Source organism: Carassius gibelio, chromosome A16 (genome assembly GCF_023724105.1).
Source record: "Carassius gibelio isolate Cgi1373 ecotype wild population from Czech Republic chromosome A16, carGib1.2-hapl.c, whole genome shotgun sequence".
Taxonomy (NCBI): Eukaryota; Metazoa; Chordata; class Actinopteri; order Cypriniformes; family Cyprinidae; genus Carassius; species Carassius gibelio.
In genome coordinates, this window is record NC_068386.1 from 10,877,172 (window position 1) to 10,904,858 (window position 27,687).

The 27,687-nt window shown below is 36.4% G+C and overlaps 1 protein-coding gene across 2 annotated transcripts in view; it reads left to right on the plus strand.

Annotated features, from left to right (window-relative positions):
• The first annotated feature begins 8,721 nt into the window (after positions 1 to 8,721).
• LOC128031110 (lamin-A) overlaps positions 8,722 to 27,687 on the plus strand; it is a 22,734-nt gene continuing 3,768 nt past the window's right edge. Inside the window, exons 1-8 of one of the 2 annotated variants that reach the window (XM_052619346.1) lie at positions 8,722 to 8,972; positions 9,637 to 10,015; positions 23,325 to 23,481; positions 24,908 to 25,033; positions 25,229 to 25,399; positions 25,631 to 25,756; positions 25,987 to 26,207; positions 27,322 to 27,607. In XM_052619346.1, coding sequence (XP_052475306.1) covers positions 9,669 to 10,015; positions 23,325 to 23,481; positions 24,908 to 25,033; positions 25,229 to 25,399; positions 25,631 to 25,756; positions 25,987 to 26,207; positions 27,322 to 27,607 — 1,434 coding nt within the window. In that variant the 5' untranslated portion in view covers positions 8,722 to 8,972; positions 9,637 to 9,668. Of the gene's footprint in view, positions 8,973 to 9,124; positions 9,270 to 9,636; positions 10,016 to 23,324; positions 23,482 to 24,907; positions 25,034 to 25,228; positions 25,400 to 25,630; positions 25,757 to 25,986; positions 26,208 to 27,321; positions 27,608 to 27,687 lie in introns of those variants that run through there. The other variant, XM_052619347.1, reaches the window with a different exon arrangement.

The window sequence follows — 27,687 nt, forward strand, 5'->3', positions numbered from 1 at the left end:
TGTGTTTTGCAAAGTTTGCTGCTTTAGAATTTGTAGATTATTTTTCCACATGTTTCTATGGTATACTGGAAAACAATGATAAGCATAAGTTTTAAAGGCTTTTAATGGCAAAAAAAATATTTACAGTCAGTATTTACAGTGTTAATCCTCTGCGATTCCCTCTGGAATGCTGGATATTAGCTTCTGGGCCAAATCCTGACTGATGGATCGTTGGAAGAAGTCTTGCATGAAGTTTTGATACCATTCTTTATTCATGGCAGTGTTTTGGGGCGTTTATAAGAGAGCCCACTCCACAGCAAATTTTTAAAAAATTTAAAGAGTCTCCCTCAGAGTTAAAATTAACACTTGCTCAGAGTATATATGGGAATCACCGTTAAAGTGTTAAATTAACACCTTTGAAATAGTTAACAATACATTATTAACATTCTGACAGTGTTAACCAACAAACTCTTAAGGTGTAAAATATTAACACCAGAATGGATGATGAGAACACCAAAGTTGGTGTTAAAAGTTAATGGATTAACTGGTCAACACTGCCCCAGTGTTCAGGTGAAAAAAATAAATATATTATATATATATATATATATATATATATATATATATATATATATATAAAACCACAAAACAATAAAATGTTTACATTTATTTATTTTATTGAAACGTTGTAATTGTTTTCCCCTGCACCAAAAATGTCTTCACTTTCAATGTTTCAATTCAAAACAATGATAATGAAAAAAAATTAAATGTGAAGAACATACTTTGTATGTAAACTTACAACAATTAAACATTCATACTGTCAAAAAAAATCAGTGTAAAGACACAAAAAACATTCTTATTTGGTTCTTGTACTCTTAATGTCATAAGCTTTAATAATGCTGACATTTATCAGGTTAAACAGGTTAAAAGAATACATGTTAATGCTCACTAATCAAAGTCTGTGAAGGTGTTTGGACCTCCTTGGAGAGAATAGTCTTTTTCTCTTCTCCAGACTTCTTTTTTTCAGCATGACCAGATGCGTTTCTCAGCCGTTTTAAGCCAAGCAAGACATCCACTTCACATTCGCGAACAAAGAAAATGGCATCTTTGAAAAGTATTTCAGACGGGTAAGGCTTGCACACGAGAAAATGTCCCAGATGTGACTAATAACACTCAGCAGTGTTAATAAGGATTACTCTCCATTTTTACACCAGCCAGAGGGTGCTGTTTACACAAGCTAGTATTAATCTTTTGAAATCCAACACCACAACTTTAACTCTTTCTGAAAGTCCTTAACACAGGGATTTCAACACTGGAGATTTAACTGTGTGCCTTGGTTGAAAAGCAACCCCACACATGGATGGTCTCAGGATGCTTCACTGTTGGCATGTTACTGGACTCATGATGTTGTTCACCTTTTCTTCTCCTAACAATGGATTTTCCAGCTTTCCAGCTTTCCAGTCGGATGGGAGTTTCATCAGAGAAAATAACTTTGCACCAGTCTTCTGCTGTCCAATCCTTGTACTTCCTGCAGGATTTTAGTCTGTCTTTGATGTTTTTCTTGGAGAGAAGTGGCTTCTTTGCTGCCCTTCTTGACACCAGGCCATTGTCCAAAAGTCTTGGCCTCACTATGTATGCAGATGCTCTCAAACCAACCTGCTGCCATTCCTGAGCAAGCTCTGCACTGCTGGTGACATTGATTGGGTGGGTGTATTTTCAAAATATACTCTCTTTCTGAGGGCATAAATAACCTGTTGACCTTTGGAGCAGCTAAGAAAAATGGTAAGAAACAATCTCTCTGGGTAAGGGGCTTCTCATATTGAGTCAGTTTTTCATAACAAGCACCACACAGAATGTGACTTCTGACCTAATGTTCAGCGTCACGTCTGACAAACCTGAAATAGAGAAATATAGAGTCCAAGATGGTTGAGAGATGGATGATTTCTGTCTCATTTAGGATTCTGTGTGTGTGTGTGTGTGTAACCCCTCTCACCCAGGTCCTCTCTGACACTCCTCGCACTCGCTCCGAGCGGGACTCGAACCCGTGTCTTCCGGCATGGGAGACGGACGCACTAACAAGGAGGCTAAATGGCTACAGCCACTAGCATCTGTCGCTAGTGCGTCTCTTGAGATGGGGGAGTGAGGTTTACCTGCACAGCACTACTCGCTGGCCTCCGTTACACTCACCCCCCTAAACCTCACTCCCATCCGGGTCACGGCACCAATGTAACCCCTCTCACCCGGGTCCTCTCTGACACTCCTCAAACTCGATCCAAGCAGGACTCGAACCCGGGTCTTCCGGCATGGGAGGCGGACGCACTAACAAGGAGGCTAAATGGCTACAGCCACTATCGTCTGTCGCTAGTGCATCTCTTGAGATCGGGGAGTGAGGTTTACCTGCACAGCACTACTCGCTGGCCTCCGTTACATGTGCATGTGTGTCTGTATGTCTGTTTCTATTTTAGATCGGTTACTGTGCATCTTTAATGGCAACAAAGCACTTTAAAATCAATATGTTACTTTTGAGGACTATTGGGGAACTGCGAAAAACAAAATATGAAAAACATGTATTCTGAGATTTAAAAAGCTTAATTTTAAGAAGAAGGGGGTTTTAATGAGAAGATGTGACTAGATGCTCAGAACATAACACTGAGACACAAACCAACAGAGCATATGATAAAAACAGACAATTTTTGGTTCACATTTAATAAGCAAGCATAACCTTCCTGGTTAAAGTGCTGAGCACAGCTCAGTATGTGAGATACTTTAAGTATGTATTAGTTTCTCTAATATATCATCATAATCATTTTTTTTGTGATGCTTACCAGTTACAGAATGGTTGTTGAATAGTTTCAACAACCAAGGAAAAATCTTGCAATAGCTACAATACTCCTTAAAGATGATTCATTGACAGTCTTAAGTCTAGCCCTTTACCAAATATGTGTGTACCAAATATTAGTGATTCTATATTCGAAATCATTGTATAGGCTAATATTGTTTGGCCTTTGATCAAACATTTTCATTCTAGAGACACATAATAATGCTTGTTTAAAAAATTCTATAAATAAGCCTACAAACCCATTTCCCATTTAAACAGCTGAGGAGGGAATGAGATTTCTAATTTCTAATTAGGCTTCTGAAAAAAAAAAAACATGACAGGCAAATAACGGGAACATTTCAGGGACAAAGACAGATTTTAGTACCAGATTGACTGGTACCATTGTGAGCAAAGTATGTTTCCGTACTCATTAGGGACATGATTAGTCTGTTCCAGGCAAAGGTTGACAGAAGAAAAAACTGTTATCTAGGCCTCTACATGACCCAACAACATTTCATAATGAGGGTCATTTAGAAACATGAAGTTCATTTGTTTTGTTTGATCCATTTTTTGTTAATGTATTTGCACCCTTAAATCTGCAGTACATTTTTCAGTGATGTAAGCTCAAAAGGCAAGTTCAATTCAATTCAAGTTTATTTGTATAGCGCTTTTTACAAAATAAATCGTTACAAAGCAACTTTACAGAAAATTATGTTTCTACAATATTTAGTAGTAGCTAGTAGTTTGTGCACATTTGACAGGATTTTAGAAAAAATAAAAATAATAATAATAATACAAGATGTAGTCAGCTAGACGATGAACTATCAATATTATTAATTAAGTTATTATATGATTCAGTCACACATTTAGCAATAATTGTTAGTTCTGTTTGTTGATTCAGGGTTAGCATCATCTGGGGTCCTCTGAGGGTCAGCATCATCTCTTCTCAGGTGTTCTGGATCCAGACTGGAACTTGTTTAAATCCTAGTTACCACGGGATGTAAATCCCATGGCGAAACATAGAAACAAAATACAGACATCATTAGCATAGCTGCTGATCCAACAAAGTAAAATTAGTTTAACCCAAGTTAATGAATAAAAATGCACCTTTGAACAGATGCAACTACACTCACAATTAAAAAGATACATTATTCGAATGCTTGGTGAAAGAGATGTGTTTTTAATCTAGATTTAAACAGAGAGAGTGTGTCTGAACCCCGAACATTATCAGGAAGGCTATTCCAGAGTTTGGGAGCCAAATGTGAGAAGGCTCTACCTCCTTTAGTGGACTTTGCTATCCTAGGAACTACCAAAAGTCCAGCGTTTTGTGACCTTAGGGTGCGTGATGGGTTGTAACGTGGTAGAAGGCTAGTTAGGTACGCTGGAGCTAAACCATTTAGGGCCTTATAGGTAAGTAATAATAATTTGTAACTGATACGGAACTTAATAGGTAGCCAGTGCAGAGACTGTAAAATTGGGGTAATATGATCATATTTTCTTGACCTGGTAAGGACTCTAGCTGCTGCATTTTGGACTACCTGTAGCTTGTTTATTAAAGAAGCAGGACAACCACCTAGAAGTGCATTACAATAGTCCAGTCTAGAGGTCATGAATGCATGAACTAGCTTTTCTGCATCAGAAACAGATAACATGTTTCGTAGCTTGGCAATGTTTCTAAGATGGAAGAATGCAGTTTTTGTAACATTGGAAATATGATTTTCAAAAGACAAATTGCTGTCTAATATAACACCCAGATTTCTGACTGTAGAGGAAGTAACAGTACATCCGTCTAGTTGCAGATTGTAATCTACAAGATTCTGTGTAGTGCAAGTGTAATTAGAAGTTGAAAGGCTGGTCCAGACAAGAACAGAGTCTGTGATTAAAACCTCCCATGTCGACAGAAATCCCACATTAAACTTCTATTCATCCACATCAAGCCCATGCACTTTCTGACAGTTAAGAGACCATCTGAGAATAGTTGGATTTACAGACACTAATCACAAAGGATAAAACAGAGTGTCAAATTATTCCATATTTGTCACATTTACTTAACGTTTTTCTCATCAAACACACCCACAGCCATTTTTATCTTAGAGCCATCAATGCTCTGTTGTGGCTGTTAATAGACAGTGTGTGGTCATGCCTGTCCCTAAAGCACAATGCAAAGCCTTTCCTCCCGAACACCCTTTATTTATCAAACCTTGTTACACATGTGTTGCATCTGTGTGGAGAATACTCTCATCTATGATGGGTGAAGTGGCTTGTTGGTTGTTCAACCTTGGTTATTTTAAAGAGCAATAAAGGAGTAAATTCAGATTCTCCTATAAGTATAAAAATAACTGAGGTTAAACACACAGAAACGGATCTTTCAGATTGAACATCCATCATTACCATCTCTACTTTGAAAAAAAAAAAAAAAAAAAAAAAAAAAAAAAATATATATATATATATATATATATATACACACTTTTGGGGTTCCAGAGACTTTTCAAACTTTATTCTACCACACAATCACAATTCGAACTATTATAAAACAAGATTGAAACACTGAACAGTAGTGGAAGTAGGCCTATTGAACGAGAGTAATTATTGAAGAGCAGTGAACTGCCTCTGTAAGGTGATGCAGTATACTTGTTATTACTGTTAATTATCATGTAGGTATCATTAATATAAGGCGTATTGGATGGAAATATCATGTATTTTATTTGTATTTATTTTTTGTATCTTTATGCCAATATGCCATTTCTTTCTAAACATTTTCTTTTTGCGTTTGAGATTTACGAGAGTTTCAGAACAATTCACTGTGTCACTGTCTGTGTTGATGCTGCAACCAGCTGGAGAGACACAAGTTCAGTGAACCTGAGAAGATGGAGGAAAGTCTGGAGCGAGACTCCTCGTCGTCAGCAGCAGAGGTCACTAGAATACTAAACCATAAGGATAAATGGAGTTTTGCGGTAAAATATTAATATAGTATTATTATTATTATTATTATTGTTATTTATTTATTTATTTTGCCAACCAAATAAAGTATAACCAGAAACCCATGAAAAGAGGAAATAGTATCACAAAGAGGACCCCTCTAGTCACATGATAATGTATGTATATTTATTTATTAATTTATGTAGCCTACTTTATTAGCTACATTAAGTAAATAACATAAATAAATACATATGGGAACCAAATTTAATTAATATAGGCCTATCAATTTAATGTTTTTCATTTTTAAAAAGATTTTGCTGAAAAAATCGGGGTCAGTAAGCTTATTAAAGAATTTAAAACTTCTGCTGAAATGTATTAAATTGACATAGTGACTGTAAATACAGAAAGGTTTTATTTAAAAAAAAAAAAAATTTTTTCTTTTGAACATTTTTATATGCGATAAAAAAAATCCAAAGAAATGTATCACGGTTTCCACAAAAATGATTAGCAGCCCAACTGTGTGGTTTTTATTATTATTATTATTAAAAAAAATAAAAAAAATTCTTGAGTTAATAATAATAAGTAGCAGATAATAAGTAGGCTATAATAAGATAATAAGTAATAGCATATAGTGTAAACACTGAAAACAAATCCGATATTTGTTTAGTAATGTTAATGTAGTTGGAAGAACAATAACGCAAGGCAAAATAACTGTATGAGCTCCTGTATTTTGGGGTATTTTGTGTTTGGTCACCATGGTAGTTTCTATTGAGTGGTCGGTAGAGGGCGTTGCACAGTCCATCTGCACTGCTAGTATGGCCCATATTAGACAGCAGCGTATGCTGGATCATTGAGTGCATGCAAACATTTCCTGATCTTGGGATTCGGCAGCTGTGAGTCACTATTCCTGATATTTCATCTTCTGCGGTGGTTATTCTAGTCCATAGCAACAGTATTTTGTTCGGTGTTTATGAATAGAAAGATTTCTATGTTCATTCTCAATGCATGACTCATCAGTTTCAACAAACTGTAATTTTACTTAAATATATCCTAGTTGATTCCAGGGTGTTCTCTTAATTATACCTGATTCAGTCATTTGGGCTGCAGTATAAAGTGTATGGTGTGTGTTATGTAATATTGTGATTTAACGTTACTGGTACTAATCACAATGTCCCTGATGACTTTAAAAAATAATCTAAAAATCACTAGAATCCGATGTCATTTTTTTAGGAAGGTTTTAGTAGTGTAATGCGACCCAAGTGAGTGTGTTTGAATTCCATGTTGTGAAAAAATTCTGGATGAAACCTATCATGTCTTGTAATTTGCTAAATGTGTGTTAAATCTCCACCATGTCATGTTCTTGAGACCCTCACCAGCAGAACTCAACAGAATTCCACATAATTTCTGCAGATTTTATCTGGGTATACTTTTGTCATGACTTCCCAGCAGTTCCCACAGATTGTTGAGATAGCACTCTGGGTAGTGACCGAGACGAGACATTTACCCTGGGGAATATCACTGTTATATTGGAATGTGGTGGTTGTGTGTAACAATGTGATGAAGATGGCAGAGAAAGAGTGACTACAGGAGAAAAGAAAGTGCAGAACAGAGAGGCTCATGCTGCAGCTTTGCACATCTCTCTGTGTTCTAGCTATCAGACGTCTCTCATAGACTGTAGGGAGTAGGGACTGGCATCTGCTGGGACTTTTCCACTGATCTGACCATGTGCTTGAGCTAGGAGTGTCTGCTGTTTTTCATAACTGTCTTCATCATCTTGCCTCACAATGCTGTTTCTAGAAGCATTTTTGTGCACAAATAAATAGGACCTTAAATTATTAGTATGCATAGATCTGCATTTTGTAATTAGCATACTGACGGTACATTAACACGTTAGGGCTGTGCAAAAGTGTTGTTTTATTGTTTTTTTATAGAATTTGAGTTAGCTTTTATTTTTATATTTTCAGTTTTCATTTACATTTTAGTAATTTTGTTATGTGCATTTGTCTTTTTTATCCTTTTTCAGTATTTCTATTTAGCCTTAATTTATATTTATTTCAGATTTAGTTTTAGTAATTTAAGGAGTTCAACTTAAACTATTTTAATTTTAGTTAGTTTAATTTTATCTAATATTAATATTTTACTTCAGCTTCATTTCAATTATTATTATTATTATTATTTAATCGTTTTAGTTAACAATACTCTCAGAAAAAAGTGTACAAAAATTGTCACTGGGCTGGTACACCTAGTACCTTAAATTACTACCTAAATTGAACATATTTGTACCTTTTGAAAAGATACTGCCTCAGTGACGGATTTTTGTATCCTTATTTTCTGCATACCTTATAACATTAATGTGCAGGTTTAATCCTTAACCCCTAATATGCACTGGAGAGTTGATGAAAGGTGACTAGTTAGTGGTGTTTAAGTGAATTGAAGCACAGGCTTCCTTACCAAAAAGAATTCATCCCATCCATCCATCCATCCATTTCTCTCTCTCTCTCTTTTCTCTCTCTCTCTCTCCTTTTACTAAGACACCTGATTGGATAATTTTTAGTATGTCCGTCCCTCCGAAAAAAATGCCAGGCAGAGTTTTTAATATAAGACTGTTTTCTGTGACCTTCCCCTTGAAAACTTCATGCAACAGCAAATGGATGTATTCTGGGTTTCTAGGATGGACGTATTTTCCTTGGCTCATATGTTTGGATAAGTAGATCTTTGAACTAACTTTAATTAATTGAAAATATTGATTACATTTTTTAAACTTATTTAAATTAATTAATTATTATTAATTTTTTTCAGTTTTATTTTTTATTAGCTTTAGATCAGACATAATTATATATATATATATATATATATATATATATATATATATATATATATATAATTTTTTTATTTTTTTATTTATTTTTTCTGTGGATGAACTACTAGAAAGGAAGGGATTTAATTAACTGTCATTTACATAGCTTATCACTCAAGTTACAGATTATATAACAAAATGATAAGCAGAGATGCCTCCGTGACAATGTTAAACACAGTAAAAGCTCTATTCCCTTGTGTGGGTCTTCTTCACTAGCTCCACCCCCCTCCTCTTCCCTCACTTGCTCCTCTGCTCCTCCTCTTCTCTCGTTTCTGAGAGGCGTGAGATTCTGTCAGAGCCTAAGAGCGCGAGTCAGACCAGACACTCTCTCTGCAGAGATTCAGCGGGACACAGCAGCCGCAGGAGCCTTCAGTAACCCAAACTCTCTCTCAACTCTACCAGGTCAGTGATTCAGGCATGCTGACTAACAGTACTGCAAACTGTGAATGCCCAAATATATTTTTAATTAGTGGTTTTATATTATTTTTTAGCATTGCACAGTAAAAGATAGGTCACTCCTGTAATTATGTCTAGGGGGAGTGTCACATGTGCCATCTAAGCAGAATGAAACGTTTGGAATTACTTCAACGTTCCAAAACAAATATGTGATCAAAGCTCCTGTGGATGGGACTTTGATATGCGTGTCTGTGCTGGTTTTGTTTAAAGTGTGTCAAAATCTTTGTCTGTTTCTTATCCAAGGTAAGTTACGGTGAATGCATTCTAAACCAGTCTAACGTTTCGATCTAAACCAGATTAGTCTATTCAGAAGTGAGCGCGTTAGAGGTTTGAACTAAATGTTTATTCTGGGAAGTTTGTGCTGAATATATACTTGAACGTGATCAGAGTTTGGGCGTGGCGGAAAGAGTAAGACACAAAGTGAAAGAGAGTGATGGTTGGAACGGAACGGAGGGCTAGAGTATATCATTTGCATAAATACATTTTTTTGTTACCATAAATATATTGCATATCAGTTTCTATTGCAATCACTGTTGGACTGTGACTGTAAAAGTTTCTTGAACGTATCGCCTATGAAATATATTTATTCTATTCTATTCCCTGTATACAGTTTCAGGCTAGCAGCAGCGGTTCCAGTCAGCTATGGAGACTCCAGGTCAGAAACGAAACACCCGTGGAGGGACAACTACCGTTCTGTCTCCCAACCGTATCACTCGGCTGCAGGAGAAAGAAGATCTAAGCAACCTGAACGACCGACTGGCGGTCTACATCGATAAGGTGCGCTCTCTAGAGGTGGAGAACGCAGGTCTGCGTATGCGCATCACAGAGTCGGAGACGGAGATCAGCCGCGAGCTGAGCGGCATGAAAGCGGCGTATGAGACCGAGCTGGCAGACGCTAGGAAGACTTTGGACTCGGTGGCCAAAGAACGAGCCCGACTGCAGCTGGAGCTCAGCAAGGTGCGAGAGGACTACAAGGAGCTGAAGGCCAGGTATGTGTGCAGATCATGGTTTACACGTCATGCATGTCATTCTAAACCCATATGACTTCATCTGCACCTTTTGAAGTTTAAAAGCTCCATTGATTTAGTTAAACTGTAAACCAGTGCTATTGCAGTAAGTAAATCCAAGTCTGGAGTCAGCAGTAGAAATTACCATGACTCATTCCACCCAGGAACCTCCAAAAATTCCACCAGGTTTAGTTTCTAAATGGTGCGGCTAACAGAACATAAATCAGTTACACAGGAGAGCTGCAGACACTGGCTAATACTAGGGCTTGCCCTCTTTTCCTGTAATTCCTTTCACAGATCCAAGAGATAAGTTTAACTCTAAAACGAGCCCTGGGCTCTCAGCCTAGTCCTCAGCTAAATTTACCTGAAACATGATGGCAGTTTTCAGCAGTTCACATCTGCTTATTCCTCCTGTCACTAATGCTGACAGCTCAGTGCTTTAGTCTGTCTAAAGCATTTCAAAATGCAATTAAAGTTTTATTCAATTATAATAATCAATTAAGACAGAAAACAAATCTACATTGTACAGTAGTACGACAGTGATTTTAAACCTTATGGTTTGGGGTCGACGAGTCTCTTTGTGCTCACCAAAGCTGAATTTATTTGAACCATAATACAGTAATACTATGAAACATTTAAGACCGTAATTATTTTAATTGAAACAATTTAAAATAACAGTTTTCTCTATTATAGATCAATGGTTTTAATGTATTCTCAAATGTAATTTATTCCTGTGATTGCAATCACTTTTTTTAAATCAATTTTCACCAAAAGTATTCAAAACTGAAATCACACTGACCCCAGATTTGGAAACAGTAGTTTACTGTACATACCCGCACACACCACACACACAGCGCAGTGCGGCACAGGTGTGTGAGGTGTGAATGTGGGTGTGTTTTGCTTCTTGGGAAATGGCTGTTGGATTGCTCACCACACCCTTTTACAACAAGTTTAGTGTGTCTGCTGGTTTGAATACACTACATTTCCTAATGCTAACGCCTAATTTTTTTTTTTACAGTGATTAAAATAAATAGATAGCATCTTTGCTATGTGTAGGTTTAGCCAATAAGCCAGTGGACACACATTACTATTTTTTTTTGCACTGCACTGTGTGGATTAATGATTAATTTGATCCAAAGTTTGTCTTTGGAAACCTCCCTCCAGTAGAATGTCACATTGCTACAGAATAATGATGTGAATTACCGATGCTTGATGAGACTGATATAAAAAATGGATACTATTTGAATGAGCCTAAATAAATTGTAAAAAATAAGACAATAAAATGTACTGAAATTATTTGTTTTAAATGCTAAAAATGGATTTAGGGCGTCATGACATTTATAATGTACGCTATGAAAAATAAATATTCATTTTGAGATTACATTTAAAGTGTTATTAAATGATTAAATTATGTTTTTGAAGATTAACTTATTAGCGGAAGGTGACAGCAAAAGTAATCTAAAAATGTTAAATATTAGTTTATAAATGATATTGTCAATCTTCAATATTAAATGTAATATTTTGTACATTTTTATTTTTTTTTAAATTGCGGTGTTTATTCTCAAACATAGTTTGTTAATAACTAACCACATTATGTAAGCGAAAAGATCCTATCAATAAAACTATAAAGTCTAGTAACTTAATTATCATGCCTTTGTCCTTTGCTCTTGAACTCCCTCATATCAGATTAGTTTAAAGATCATCCAAACTCCTCAAAGGAACCGGCTCCAACTATTCAACACCACTGAAAAGGTTTATGTAGATGCTTATAGTAGTTGTCACTGAGTCCCAGTGATTGTTATTATAATCTATTGTGGATCTTGCATCTTGGTCTCTATGGTAGTAGACTGAGTCAGTGCGTTGGTTTAGGCAAGAGGTGTGTTGATCCCAAAAGGGTGTGGTTCAAAGTCAAATAGATATCAAGGCTGAAGATGTGCCCTTTTCACTGAATGATGCCAGACAAGTTGAAAGTTTAGTGAAAGCCTTTATGAGTCATTCTCATTCATATTATAAGGTTTGTGGTCATATTCATTTTGTAAGCTTTGTGGTTACACAAATGGGGAAGTCAGCAAAAGGAGATAGTCTTATTTGTGTCCCAGGGCTACTGTAGCCCTCGTGAGTTCCTGTAAGCGTCCATCACTCGCTTAACGCAGACTGACTCGTACATTCATTGAAACTGAACTGTTTGGAAGTGTTTGGTTTCCACAGCAACCATGCAGCCTTGCCAGGGTGTGTGAGAGGTTCTGACTGGACTGTGGAGGGGTGACTCATGAGCTTTAAGTAACTGTGAGGAAAGGAGGGCTGTGCGATATGGACAAAAAAAAAAAAAAACCTATCACAATTTTTAATCAATTTTCCGATTTTGATTTTAATCACGATTTTGACACACACAGAAATGCTTTACAGTCATAAATGCATTCAGTATAAATTTGAAACATATTTCCAAAAGACAATTAGAGATTTATCAAAAAGTTGTAATGTACGTCAATATAATCACTAAGTAAAGATGTCAAACTAAATGTCTAGACATATGGAAATAAATAAATAAATAAATAATATAAAATCCGTGTCCAGGTTTTTTGCAGTGCCTCAAGTGTTGAAATATATTTATTGGCCAAGGTTCACACATACTCCATCTGCAGTGCGTATACAGTGTATGTGTACGTGGTTCAGAAGCAGCAGCGAATGCACATTATTGTAACGCGAAAACGCATTAAAATAATCCATGAGCGTGAATCTCTGCGCTCGCACACAGATTTCCTTTGCTCTTTTGCAAACCAGACGTGCATGCTCGGATACACGCTGCTCTCACCTATTTGGAAACTGCAAAATCTATGTAACTGTATGTCTTTCATATATATGCACAGATATAGTGTTTCACATGTATGTGCAAGTGATTCACATGTGTGCAAGTGTTTCAGTGGGTTTTGTCTCAATCGGCCTCCCATACTGTTCAGTTCTCGCTCTCCACTTAGGTGCGCTTCATTCTGATTGGTTCAGATAGCATACTGCGGTAGGTCGGGGCTGTGGAAAATTGTGCTATAAATCTTTAACCCCTCACCTCAGAAAGAAAGCCCTATGTTCATGTTGGAACGGTAGCCTTATTTATTATATATAAGGAGAAGTTGCCCGGAGAACTTTTTATTTCATAGTTCTTAATACACTGGTGTTTTAAAATACTAATTTACACACACACACACACACACGTATATAAATATTTATTCATAATAAAATTAATATTTTTTTTATTAATTACTTGCATTAATATACTTTTCATATATAATTTCTTGAATTCTAATCAAAAAGCTAAGCATTGCTAAGAAAAAAAAAGAATTAAATTCACAATAAAAAAAAATTGCTTTTTGTTTAGCAAAGGATTCTTCAAGACATTCCCTCAGATGTGTAAAGTTGCATGTTTGAAAAGAGTCTATCCTATACTCTGACTTCAGTTATTGTTTGGGAATCTTGAGGGTAAGACGGGTTGTTGAATGGGGAGTCATGTTGAAGCAGTTTTAGCTGCAGGAGCTGTTTTGTGCTGTTTGTGTACGTGCTTGTGGCTGCTGTTGCGGTTGCAGCCTTTGGCTTCTTTGGTCATTATCAGATAGAAGACCGTATCCTGTGTTTATTCTGTGTGTCTCTGTGTGTGTGTGTTTCACTGTCTGAACTCTGACAGGTACAGTGTAGGAGTGTGCGACTGATATGCTACATGCTAGTGAAAAAGCTGGAAATAGAGCAGATGAAATGCATCTTTAAGTTCATACTGAAAGAGCAGCATGTCATCACTTACCTTTCATTTAAAATGCTGCAAATCCCCTCTGTGTTTGCTTACGCAATATGATTTAACTACTTTGTGACGCTCTAGAAAGCGGGGGACTTTTTGAGTCGGTATTTTTGTCTTTTATCAGTTTTATCATTGTAAAGAATCTTTCTCTTTCTCTTTCTCTTTCTCTTTCTCTTTCTCTTTCTCTTTCTCTTTCTCCTTCTCTTTCTCTTTTTCTTTCTCTTTCTCTTTCTCTTTCTCTTTCTTTTTTACTTTTACTATCACTTTTAGTTTTAAGGCTTTGGGTGTAGTGAGGGACATCCTTTCCATTTATATCTCGCTCTGGCTTAGCGAAACAATAAAATTTAAACATAAATGCATCAAAAAAATTTATAAACAAATAAACAAACAAATAAAAAAAATGTATATAAAAATTTCAAAATATGAATACTTTAAAAATATATCTTTAATATGTTTAGTTAAAAAATAAAATCAACCACTAGGATATTAAATAAGATATTAGTGAAAGTGTCGTGGCCAAGTATGGTGACCCATACTCAAAATTAGTGCTCTGCATTTATCCAATCCAAAGTGCACACACACAGCAGTGAACACACACTCACACCTTAAACACAAACCCGTGACCAATGGGTAGACATTTACGCTGCGGGAGCAGTTGGGGGTTTGGGGCGTTGCGCAAGGGCACCTCAGTCATTAGCCACATTTCCACTGTCGGGCCAGTGCGAGCCAGGGCTTAAAGCGGGCTGGGCGGATCTCATAGCCCCGGGCCAGTAGCACCAAGGCCAGAATAGCGCAGGGTTTCCACAGTGGAGCTTGAAGCACCGCTGCACGTCACTAAAACACGCCTCTCAGAACAAAGTCATGCAACCTCAAAATTTCACAAACAAAGAGAAGTTATCAGAAAACTAAGAAATAAGTCACTGGAACATGTGCGATCACAAAACGAACATGATAAAAGCGGCAGTTTGTTTGCATGCTTTGTTATATATTCAAATTCAAAAGCATCAATGTTTTAACTATAGAATAAGTGATACATTGATCATATTGATTTAATTTATCAGGACTCAAAATTAATCACACATAAATACACTTATTTCTATTTTATAAATTTTTTTTTAACGCTCAGGAAAATAGCCTGCTTATTCAGTCGAGTCTGTTTCTGTTTATTAGCCACAGTACCCGTCACATTTAGAATGAATGATAATATCTCTATTTTTATAAAAGCTCCCGAACAAAAAAACATTATTAGGCTATATTCTTTTATGATGGGCAACGTGAGAAAAACTCTCGAGACGAGGCTTGTGACAGATAATATAAGTTACTTAATAAATACACGATTGTGATAGAGAATAAGAAGCTGACGTCTGATTTCTTCAAGCGGTCATATTTTACCATGTTTACTAATGTAACATGCTTAGCGTGCATATCTTTTACATCGCTTATAAATATTTCTGCCTTGTTTAGTGATTATAATCCACATTGGATCAAGTTATTTCAAACACTCGCTGCTGACTGAAAGAGAGTTTTGAGCTCGACTTATTTAAAAAGAAAAAGTGTTTAATGCTGGTGTTAAAGCTGTTATCTTTCTGAAATGATCCTCAGCACTGAGCTCTCTAGACACGGAGAAACTCCGCCTTTGTTCATAACCCCCCCTCCTCTAGCCCCAGTTGGCCCGCTTTGGCCCAAGGTTTTCGTTGGGCCAAAAAACCCTGGCCGTTTGCCCCGAGGAAGCCCCGGCGAGGCATGATCAAGCCCCGGAAGTGACAGTGGAAATGTGACTGGCCCTGGCACGCACTAGCACGCCCGGTCTTAGCTCGATAATGGAAACACGGCTATTGAAGGTGGGAGAGTGTTGTACATTCATTCCCCCCACCGACAATCTCCTCCGGTACGAGCCTCAAACCTCGCAACCTTTGGGTTACGAGTCCGGCTCTGTAACCACTAGGCCACAACTTCCATACTAAAAGAAAACCCTTACATTTGAATCTCTGTTATATTAGACATCAAACTTTGACCCCATGCCTTCATACACAGTAAAGGTGGGTTTTTTTTTTTAATCATTGTCTTGTTGAGAATATTCACACACCATTTTATCAGTTCAGCTCTCACTGCCTTTGTGGTCTTCAGGCTATGTTCATAGCTTAAAGGCAAACATAATTATATTTGGCAGCTTTCAGATGTTTGTGCTGCCTACTGTATGTCCATTCGGACTTAGAAATCATAATAATAACTCATTCATTTATATTACTTAACAACTAAATAAAAAGTACTACACATACAGTGATGTACTGTACCTTGAAGTACCATGCAAATACCATAGTTCATGAATATAGTAGTCATTTATTGTAAACTTTAAAATATTTAAAGGTTTATTTACTAGAATTGTTGCATCTTGTTGGTCCGTTAAGTTCATGCTCCATATTTTCAGATGCTAATGTGAATTTCCATTATCAGAATAAACACATGCCAATGAACAGTTATCATGGAGAATACTACTAATAAGTTTCCTGCACAAGTCACTTGTCAAATTTAAAATAGACAGTCTCTCTGTGGTTATGTCATTATGAGTTGTATTGTGTCTATCATGAAAATTACACCTAATGAGTGTATGTTTAAGTGTTCATCTTTAGGTGTTGGTTGACTATGAGAAAAGGCTTGATTTTACAGAAAGAGACGCCCTGATTACAGCGTTTCATTGTTAAGTTCAGGGCTGTCCTGTCTAAAAAGGAATAAAATTAGATTTATTCTATTATGCTCTAGTTAGAATATAGGTATATGATAGTTAGAATATGATACTGCTAGCACACAAAAGTTTTAGATTAGGGATATTTAATTAAAGAGATCCAGTCCCTCTGCGCCTCCTTCCAAGTTACGGTCTAGACAATTATTCACTTCCACTGTTTCGGTAGCCAATATATGACTTCTATATGGCCATGAAATGAAATAAGAAGTGAGTAGGAATATTATTGCACATTTTGCAGCAATATATAAATCAAGACATAGTAAATGTAATAGTCCTAATAGTATCTCTAAAGGAAAAGTTGCAGTTATTCTTTTAAAAACGTTTTATAATGCATAAATAATTAATATTTAATAAAAAATGTTCTACTTTCTATGATATTATTGAAAAAGAGGAAAAAAAAAGTCTTGTTTGATGTCATGACAATAATAAATAACACAACTGTGATGAGTGATTCAAGATGCTTTTTATTTGTTTCAGCCATTGCTTTCTCCGGCCTGGGGTAGAATAATCCAGTCTTGTTACTGCATATTTAAACCTCTCATCCTTCAACGGAGTGTTTGGAAAAAAGAAAACATCTTGATTTTTGGAAGTAAGCTGAGGCTTCGTAATTGATCCAAGTAGAATTAGTTCTGATGAAAAAAAAAATTTAACCACCCAAAGTGCTGCTCCATACTACCCTGGTGTGTGTGTGTGTGTGTGTGTGTGTGTTTGAAAAGTTTTGACTTGAGTCATATAGTATAAATCATTTTAAATGAATGTGCATATAAAATGTCTCTTGCATACTTGCCTAAATGTGCATAAATATTTGGTTAGACTCACACCCACTTCTGATGGCTTTTTTCAACTCCGTATTACAATACTTTTGTTCTTAAAATGTCAATTGTAAGATGTGGAAACAAACACACTCCACTACATTTCATCCCAAATGCACATGCAGCGTTGCTTTGTTTGGTTGTGGATGGATCTGGAAAGGCTTTGGACGGACTGACTCATTAAGTCTGTTATGTAACCATCCACAGACTCTAAACTAAAGATCAAACACGTTTTTCATTTGCAAGTGATTTGTTGAGAATTCAGAGTGAACTTGTGCGCAGAGATGCTTCCACATAAAACAAGACATTGTAGTTCTGTCAAGGCACCATACCGTTACTGAAAGACACATTTAGTTTGGAGTTAATTCATAAACAAAGCCTTGTATGTATGTTTGGATTCATCTGAGCAGTATAAAAAAAAGCTAATCAGGGATATTAAAAGTGAATTGTTTACTTTTTGAAATTTTTTCACTGATATCTTTCCACTAATTCCATTATACTTAAAGTAATGAGTTATTCTTTTAATAATAATAAATAATAATAAAAATAATAAATGTACGATTATGAACATTCACATTAGATGGCTTCAGTCACATCAGCGTAATTTAATTGTATTTTTGTTGGTTTAGTTTTTATTTATAGTTTTTTTGAAATACTGCTTTACTTATGTGACTACACTGAAGACATACTTTTCATACAAACATGTTTTTATACGGTAAATTGCCTGTAGTATTACATATTACATAAATATTATCCATAAAACTGTTCAGTAAACCGATGTGTTTGTGAAAGAGAAGGAATCGTCACGTGGCTGTGCCATGTGATCCATAGACCGAATTGATGTTTGTCTTTTGCCAAACCACTTGTAATGGGAAACACTGGCAGAGTACTGCACGCACACACACGTACACACACACACCATCTCCATCCCATTCTTAACTAAAGGCAGCTGCAAACGTTATTTCTGGAGAACCGGAGATGACAGTGAAATCTCTGTATATTTATTCCATGGAAAAATCAGTGGAGAACTGTTTATATTTCAAGGCCGGAGACCCTCCGATGCAGATTTTGTCAGTCTGGGCTTGTATAAAGACAGGGAGGAGAGAGGTTTACTGTAATTGGTGGTGTGTAAGGGAGAGAGTGAGTCATCATCAGCGCCCAAAATGCAGAGCTGCCACGCTGGCAGGGCCTCAGTCTATCCTCTGTGTTGCTGAGTATTGAACTAAGCACATTTTTATGCATATTGATGGATATAGGTTTTTTATAATCATATCTGTGACCCTTCACACATATTCATCTTTAGACATTTATTCCTTACTTGTTCTATTTTTATTTTATATCTTTTTTTATCTGTGTTTTTGTTCTGTAGCTGTCATTCTGTTGCACTGCGGAAGCTTCTGTCACAAAAACAAATTCCTCCTGTGTAAACATCCCTGGCAATAAAGCTCATTCTGAATCTGATTCTGATCTCCGCAGAGATGGAGAGAGGAAGCCTAGCTGTGCTACATCTCCGCTCTCCATTATTGTTCCGTTCAGAGATGCCTTTTTTTCATTTGACATTAAAGATTTTGCCATACTACACAGAAAGATCAGATAAATCATGGAACTCTATTTCACTCCGAGGGAAATAGTTTTAGCATCTGTCATGTGCTAATGAATCGGGGAGGAGAAATAATGTTCTCTTTTGTGTTGGGTGTTCGCGGTTACAGGATCTGGTCTGATTATAGGACCACACCCTTCAAAACCACCATTAGGATTTAGAAGAATCATCATTTTTCTTGTTAATCATATTCCTGAGGCTACCTTTACCATGTATTTACCATGTAAAAAAAAAAGAAAAAAAGAAATATGTATATATATTTAGATATGATATATGCATACGTGTAAACACACACACACACATGATTTTAAAACTATTTTGAAACAAGAACTAATGTCTCATGGAGTTTTGTTTTCAATGAAAGATTTCAATATTTTTATAGAAAACAAAATACAAAAAAAGATAAAAATTACAGTGCTGGACTAAAACTGCTGAACATTTTGACATGTTAATATATTTATGTTTACTTTTTTATAGTCATGGTAATAAAATAAGCATGAATTTAGATGTATTAGATAAGCAAATATAGCCTGCAGAAACCTGCTCATGCTTTGATGATCTAGATATAATCTGAATTTAAAATTGCACAACTACCTTCAACTAGTCATTCAACAGATCTGCTACCTGTATATATCAGATAACTGGTGGTGTTAGAGGAAAGCCTAATTACAGAAAATAATTCAGACTCGTCTCTCAGTTAAAAACAAAACAGAACAAAAACAAATGTAGTATGAATAATGTCTATAGTAGGTCATGCTTACTCCAGCAGGTGTTAGGCTCTGTAAAGATTTAGGTCTTTAATGTTTTAATATTATTCTCAAATTCTGAACTTTTACAGTTGGCCAATTCTGGTTCTGCATTGGTCTAATTTTAGTCAGTGCTTATATTAGAGCATATTATACAACTCAGTCACCATCTTTTTCCTTCGGACCAGACGTTTTTCCTTCTGTATGTTTCCCTCGGTCTCCATGGAGACCTCGTGGTGGGCCTGCATCCAGCCGGAGTGACTCAGAGTCGCTTCAACAATTAAAAAGGAAACGTTTTTTCATAGTACAGTGGGAAAATGAGGAAATCCCTATATGAGGCATTTCTGTTTTAAGATTGATTTACGTGGCCTCTCCACCCATATAGTAGAAGTGGAAAGCAGAAGTCAGATTTACGTCAAAAGCAGTGAATCGATGTATTGTGGAGCTGAATGGATGATGAGGAGGTAGATCTTGTGCTTTAGGGATGAGGAGTTGAATTGCACCAATATCTTTTACTATGCATTTAAACATTAACATTCGTTAAAGCCCTGGAACACTTAAACTTACAGGAAGTAAATTTCATTGTTGTTCATTCAGCTAATCTGCCTTTCAACATGCTGAAATAGAAATCAAAATAAAGTATTATATTGTCAACTTAAAAACTGGCAGGAATTTTTTCTAGCAAACAAATATTGAGACATTAAACAGATTCCCCAACAATTTCCTATTGCTTAAACAACATATAAACTTTGTCCAGTTATAAAACCATAAAATGATCATAAAAACACTTGACTGAAGATACTATGGATTTTCATGTAGTCGGTGCAAATATATCAAGACTTAGCAAATACAGATTGTAGTAAATGTTTTTTTTTTAAGCTAAAAGAGATTAGATTAAACAGGTACAGTCCTTTATCATTGATGAAGAGTTGTGTCAGACTGTGCGGGTTTACTATGTGCTTTTTATGGCTTTACAAGAGCTTTGATGAAGTCATTTTTAACGCCTGTCATATGGTGCTCTTTGTGAAGCAACAAATATAGTGGGAGAGAGACAGTGTAAAGTCCAGAATTCAAAAACAAGACTCTTTTTTCCCCACCTGAGGGTGTGTGAGTCCAAAGTCCAAAGCTTTTTTTTTTTTTGACTTACAAGTACATTAAAATGAATGGCATTCAGTTTTATTAATGCTTATTCTGTGCTATGTATCTTCTTTTGAATTGAAGCCTTCAAATGGATGGTTTCGGCTGTTTTATCTTGGGGAAACCCTGTTGGTGGTCAAAGTTTTCTCAGAGATGGTCACATGTGAAATATTTCTACGACACTTTGCCTTGGTAACATGGCAAAACATTCAGAGGCCTATATTTTGTGGGTTTCTTTTTGGTCACAAAAGAGGACTGTGATTCATATAGGGGCTGGAGGCCGACCTTGTACATTCCTCTCCTCCTCTCTCTCTTTCCCTCTCTTTCTCTCACTCCCTCAACTGGACATGTTTCCACTAGATCAAAGATGCCAAGCCAAACCCTTTCCACATCTTTCTCTCTCTCTCTCTCTCTCTCTCTCTCTCACTCACAGACATACTTTTAATTAAAACTTACTGGAATTTATGCTTTTATAGTTTTTTTTTGTCTCTGTTTATTATGTACACAGGTTTTTAAAATGCTATGGTTTTGTAGTATTTTATTCAGCATATTAGATATAACACACATTATTTACCAGTTAGTTCGGTCAACAAGGTCAGTATGACCCGGAACAGAAGTGACGTTAACGCATGCTCTTCTATTGTATACTTTAAACAGCCTCTGGTTGGTTTGGCTTCCTGTGGACAGATCCTGGAGATTTTGAGAACCAAAACAGCAAAACAAATACAGTAGCAGAAAAAAAATGCATGTCAAATATAGAAAATAATAGAACAAACAAGAAACATTAGACTGCATGAAGCTCTTAAACTTTTATCGTTTCCTCCAAATGTGGCCTGCACCACTGTGAAATGTTGATTCTTGATTGTCAATCGGCTCAGTATTGTGCATCCAGAATAAGTATAAAACAAAACGGCACATTTTGGGCACTGAGAGGAATGGGCTGGTTTTTAATGACCAAATGTCCTAAAAAGAAGAGGTTTTGTTTCTGGATGTGTGTTTACTGTTGACTAAGCACAAATATGTCACTCTTTACACACCGTCATTGTAACCCATCTACTTCACTGTAGCCCCTCTGGACTAAAGTTGTAAATTTTCCCACATAAACGCTGTATCCCGCTAAGCATTAATGCTTGTTTTTATTTCTGTAGCGTGAACAGCTAAAATACAAAAATGTTGTAATTTGTAACTTTTTTTTCAGTTCAGTTATACTGTTCCTCAGAAATAGTGATGGGTTTCAACTCAAAGGCTCTCTGCAAAAGTTCTCGCATATATCTTCCCTTCAAAAAAGATTTTTCCATACTTAAGAATTTCAGTAACCAGTTCTTCAAAACTGTTATTCATCCAACAATTGTTTTACAAACACATTACCTTAAGTAATGTCAGTTAGGGAGTTTAACTTTCCAACATTTAACATTTGTTCATGTTCTCAGCCTCATGAAGCTTTTAGTGAAGGTATGAGGCTGTAAAGTGAAGAATGTGACCTAACAAAACCTCTTTTGTTGGGAATTGTACGTTGGTTGAATTGCATCTCTTAGGAAGGAGGCCTGATGGAATGCTCCACAGAGCAGAGAATACAAATTCTTGAAGTTATTTGCTATAGTCTGTAGAGTTTTAGTTTGCTTGCGTTGTAGTCTGAGTGCACATTGAGCGTACTTTAGTTGCTGGGAAGGAGTTGTGTGTGTGGTAAAAGTGCTTTAGGGACTGAGTTTTAATTGTTTCAAGCAATGCTTGTCATCAATCACATCACTAATTTTGGAGCAGCTATTTTACAGGCCTTGTGAAATCTTATCTGGGAATGCACAGAGATGAACTCTAAACCTAAACGCTTGTTTTGAGTGCGATGACAGATATGAGTGTTGATGAATATATATTATACTCTCATTGTAGACTGTAAGAGTTGGCTTTATTATCCTTATGTTTTAAAACTGCAAACCTAAACCTCACTTGGCCTTAATTCAGTTGATGCCATACCAGTCATCTTTTATTTCTTGAAGTGTTTATTATTCTGTGTTTTTATTAAGGTTTGTATGGTTCCTTTAACAATGAACAACACCGTAGTCACACACATATGGTTTAAATTCACTGTTGGAGGCCCAAATCCTGCTCGGTTTCAGAGAGAGTTTTGGTACAAAATCCCAAGCAAAACTATGGGCTGTCTGGTGTTCATTTGCAGCAAAATTATTATTCTAGCTTTGCTGTTTAGCAAACATGTTCAGTCAAGTTTATGTATGTAAATCAGATGCATATTGAACAATCTTAGGTCAATTCTTACAGCCGAAATTAAAAAGTGCTTTACTTGTGATGCCCATGATGCCCCGCTTATGCAGTAGCTCCCGATTTTCTGATACAAGAGACTTTCCTCTCAAAGCGCAACATGTACGAATGAATAATCTAATTGAAATAATTGTGTTCCTCTGTGTGCCGAGAGGGAAAAAATGCTTTAATACCTTCTTTGTATTTTTATGACTGTAGGAATGGTAAGAAGGAGTCAGATCTGGAATCGGCTCTGGCCAGACTGAAGGATCTGGAGGCTCTGCTGAACTCCAAAGACGCGTCTCTCTCCACAGCACTGGGGGAGAAGAGGTCACTGGAGGTCGAAGGCAGAGATCTGAAAGCCCAGCTGGCAAAGGTGCTGATTCTATAAAAAGCTGCATGTCTAATGGTTTGGGTGGTGTGGTGCTGTGGGTTAAATCTGGGTTAGTGACCAAAAGGTTCCAGTTTGTACCATTTATTAGGAACTTGAGCAGGGTACTTTGATCATAGTTTGCTCCAGGGTAACCTATAATAATACATGCACTAAAATATTTTTTAAAGCATTTAAGCTACTACTAGCTTGCTTAAGGGTGTATGATTCAGCTCTTTTTTTGCCAATATCTTATTAATATCACATAAAAATAGCTATGACATAAAATGAATTCCCAGTTTAAAAAAAAAACGATTATGTATGTATGTATAGAGAGAGAGAGAGATGTATAGAGAGAGAGAGAGAGGGGAACATAAATAATTAGATTTTTAAAAATATATATATTCAACTTTCTTGGGGGGAAAAAATTGGCGAAATTAAATTAATATTTATTTTCTCCAAGAAAATCTTATGCAGTTTGCTGAAGTACATTTGCCTCGTTTAGATCAGTGATTCTCAACCAGTGACCACTAGGGGGCCTCTGAAAAAATAATTTTAGGAGCCCCGGTAGCTCCTAAAATCTTGTTAATATAATATTATTTACATTATGCATTTAGCAGACGCTTTTATCCAAAGCGACTTACAGTGCATTCAGGCTAACAGTTATTACCTAACTTGTGTTCCCTGGGAATCAAACCCACAACCTTGTGCTGCTAACGCAATGTTCTACCACTTGAGCCACAGGAGCACTTTTATATAATATTTATATAATAATTATATATTATATTATTAATATAATCTTAATTAAACTGCTAAAAACACAAAATAATAAATATGTAAAACATGAACTCTTAGTTTTATTTTAGTCTAAAATGTTGAGAGCCACAAGATTAGATGTTTAGATATTTTTATAAGAAAACAAGACCTTCATGCTAATAGGATTTTAAAGGTGCTGTATGTAAGTTTTTGACTCTACTAAAACATAAAAATACCATAATATGTTTGCAGATACTTAAGAGACATACAAAGTGAACATACTTATTTATCTGGAAAAACAATGCTATAGTCAGTTATTCTCCTTTGTAAATGTGCTTTCCGTAATGTTGGTCTCTGTTTTGATTTGTGAAACCCGCTCACTGCCAGTTTACCCAATTGTATTTGGCATAAAAACAGCGCATTTCTTTATCATCAAGTACACTCGTTCCCGTTGGTGTAGTCAATCTGGCAACCTACATGTGCCTAAAGTCCGAGGAGGAGGGGCCGGCTGAAAAAACTCTCCAATATTTTGAATTTGGACTGCAATACCTACTTCAACCACTCGGTGGCAATCCTACATACAGCACCTTTAAGAAGTATTTTGCATAGTACAGTATGTTGCTTTTAACATTGAACACTGATATAGAAGTTAGTGAAGTGAATATGTGTGTTGCAGCTGGAGGCCAGTCTGAATGATGCTAAGAAGCAGCTACAAGATGAAATGCTACGACGTGTGGATGCTGAGAATCGAATCCAGACCCTGAAAGAGGAGCTGGATTTCCAGAAGAACATCTACACTGAGGTCTCACACACACACACACACACACACACACACACACACACATAAGCTGAGCTCTCCTATTCATTTAAAGTAAAAAAAAAAAAATATCTGAGCATTCACTTCTAACTGCTAACGTATTTAAGTAAAATACAGGTTCTTAAACAAAGACATGCAGGACTTCTCTGCTGCTCTAAACTGTTCCCTTTTTTTTTCCAGGAGCTTCGTGAGTCTAAGCGCAGACATGAGTCGCGTGTGGTGGAAATCGACAGCGGGCGCCAGCGGGAGTATGAGAGTAAACTGTCTGAGGCTTTGATTGAACTCCGGAACCAACACGAAGAGCAGCTTCGCATCTACAAGGATGAAATTGAGAAGACCTACAACTCCAAGGTAATAGAACAGTCAACGAGCAAACCACCAAATGTGTTGGATTTACAAATGACTTGCGTTTCAGATCTGCGTTTCTGTATATCCCCAGGGGCACCTTGTTAAACCGGGCCCGCCCTGTATACATATTTGCTGACTGATCCATTACCAGCCGTATTTGTTGAAATATTTTTATATATAAAGACAAACACCACATCTGTCAGTTAAATGTCATCCTGTGTTATCTATGTGTAGCTGGAGAACGCCCGTCAGTCGGCTGACAGGAACAGTCATTTGGTGGGAGCCGCCCATGAGGAACTGCAGCAGACACGTTTGAGGATGGAGAGTGTGACGTCTCAGCTCTCTCAGCTACAGAAACAGGTACACACACATACATGCAAGTATTTATTACAGTGTACATGTGTACCACAGTCCCACAATAGAATAAATTGCAAGAAAATCTCCACCCTCAGAATATAATTTATACAGTATACTGTATGTATTATTCTCTTTAGGAAAAAAATATCACAACGAAAGTGCACAATTTAAATTTGAGTAACTCGTAACATTCATTTACATAGTTTAAATTGCACGAGTGCTCTCTTCATTAGTTGTCTGCTCGCGAGGCGAAGATCCGTGAGCTGGAGGAGGCTCTGTCCAGAGAGAGGGACATGATGCGCCGTCGTATGAATGACAAGGAGAAAGAGATGGCCGAAATGAGGCACCGCATGCAGCAACAGTTGGACGAGTACCAGGAGCTGCTGGACATTAAGCTCGCACTCGACATGGAGATCAGCGCCTACCGGAAGCTTCTGGAGGGCGAGGAGGAGAGGTGAGAGATGGGATGTCACTTATTGCTCACAATGTGGTACTCGTAAACAATAGAGATGTCAATTGCTTTAAAAATGTTCATCAAATTAAATGCATGATGTTCTGATTAATAACTACAATTAAATGCAACCATATTTGCTGAATAAGTATTGAAAAGTTGCTTTAACGTTTTTGTTGGTTTGATTTTTCTGGTGCTTTTAATATTAGAGTTAGATAAAAAATATTGGTAAAAGATTTATTTAAAAAATATTAATTAACATTATAATTTTTGTAATAATAATGACTTTTAAAATTACTTTTTAATACAGCATTAATGATTCTATGGAAGTCCTTTCCGCCACTGAATAAAAATAAAAAAATAAAAAAAAAAAGTGAATTGAGACTTTTTATCTCACAATTCTGACTTTTTTTAAATTAGAATTGCAAGTTCATGCAATTCTGACTTTATAACATAGAATTGCGAGTTATAAAGTCAAAACTGCATGTTATAAAGTCAGAATTGCAATATATAGACTCGCAGTTGTAAGTTAGAAAGTCAGAATTGCGAGAAAAAATCTTGCAATTCTGAGAAATAAAGTCACAGGTCTGAATTTATATCTTGCAATTCTAACTTTTTCACTATTGTGAGTTTATATCTCGCAATTCTGATTTTACCACATCCGGTTCTGACTTTATAACTCGCAATTACAAATTTATATCACGCAATTCTGATTTTATAACTTGCTAATTGGGAGTTTATATAATGCATTTCTCACTTTATAACTTGCAATTGCGATTTGTCAAGTCAGAATTGCAAGATTTGAACTCTCAATTTGCAACAAAAAGTTGCAATCACCTTGTTTTATTTAAAATTGTTTGTGGCGGAAATTGGTTTCCATATGATTCTGCTTAATTCTTTAAAAAATAAATTCTAACTAAAAGAAAAAAAAGCATGTAAATAAATTTGAATAATTTTAAACCTAAGAGCAAAAGCATTAATGATATTCTGATTAATTAATTGCATATTTCAATATTTGCTAAAGTGATTATACTAATTATAATAGGACTTGAATGATAGTCTCATGCATTTGCTTACAAATCTTTCTCACTTCCTTTGCCCCGCTGTCCCTGTTTAGGCTGCGTCTCTCCCCGAGTCCTCCTCCTGTCCGTGGGGTGACTGTGACCCGCTCCTCGGGTTCTGGCACTCACACACGTGTGGTCCAGAGCAGCACCAGTCGTACCTCTTCAGGCAGTGCTAAAAAACGGCGCTTGAATGATAACGACAGCGATGCCTCCAGTTTGGTCGGTGGAACTGTTACTCGCACACGTGTCGCCCAGCAGGCCTCTGCCAGCGGCCGCGTGACCGTAGATGAAGTGGACATGGAGGGCAAATATGTTCGGCTCAGTAACAAATCCGACCAGGTGAGAAGGAAAATGAGCTTTGTAAACCAATAAACAGGAATGAATTATTTAATTTTTAGTAAATAAATCTTCTTCCTCCA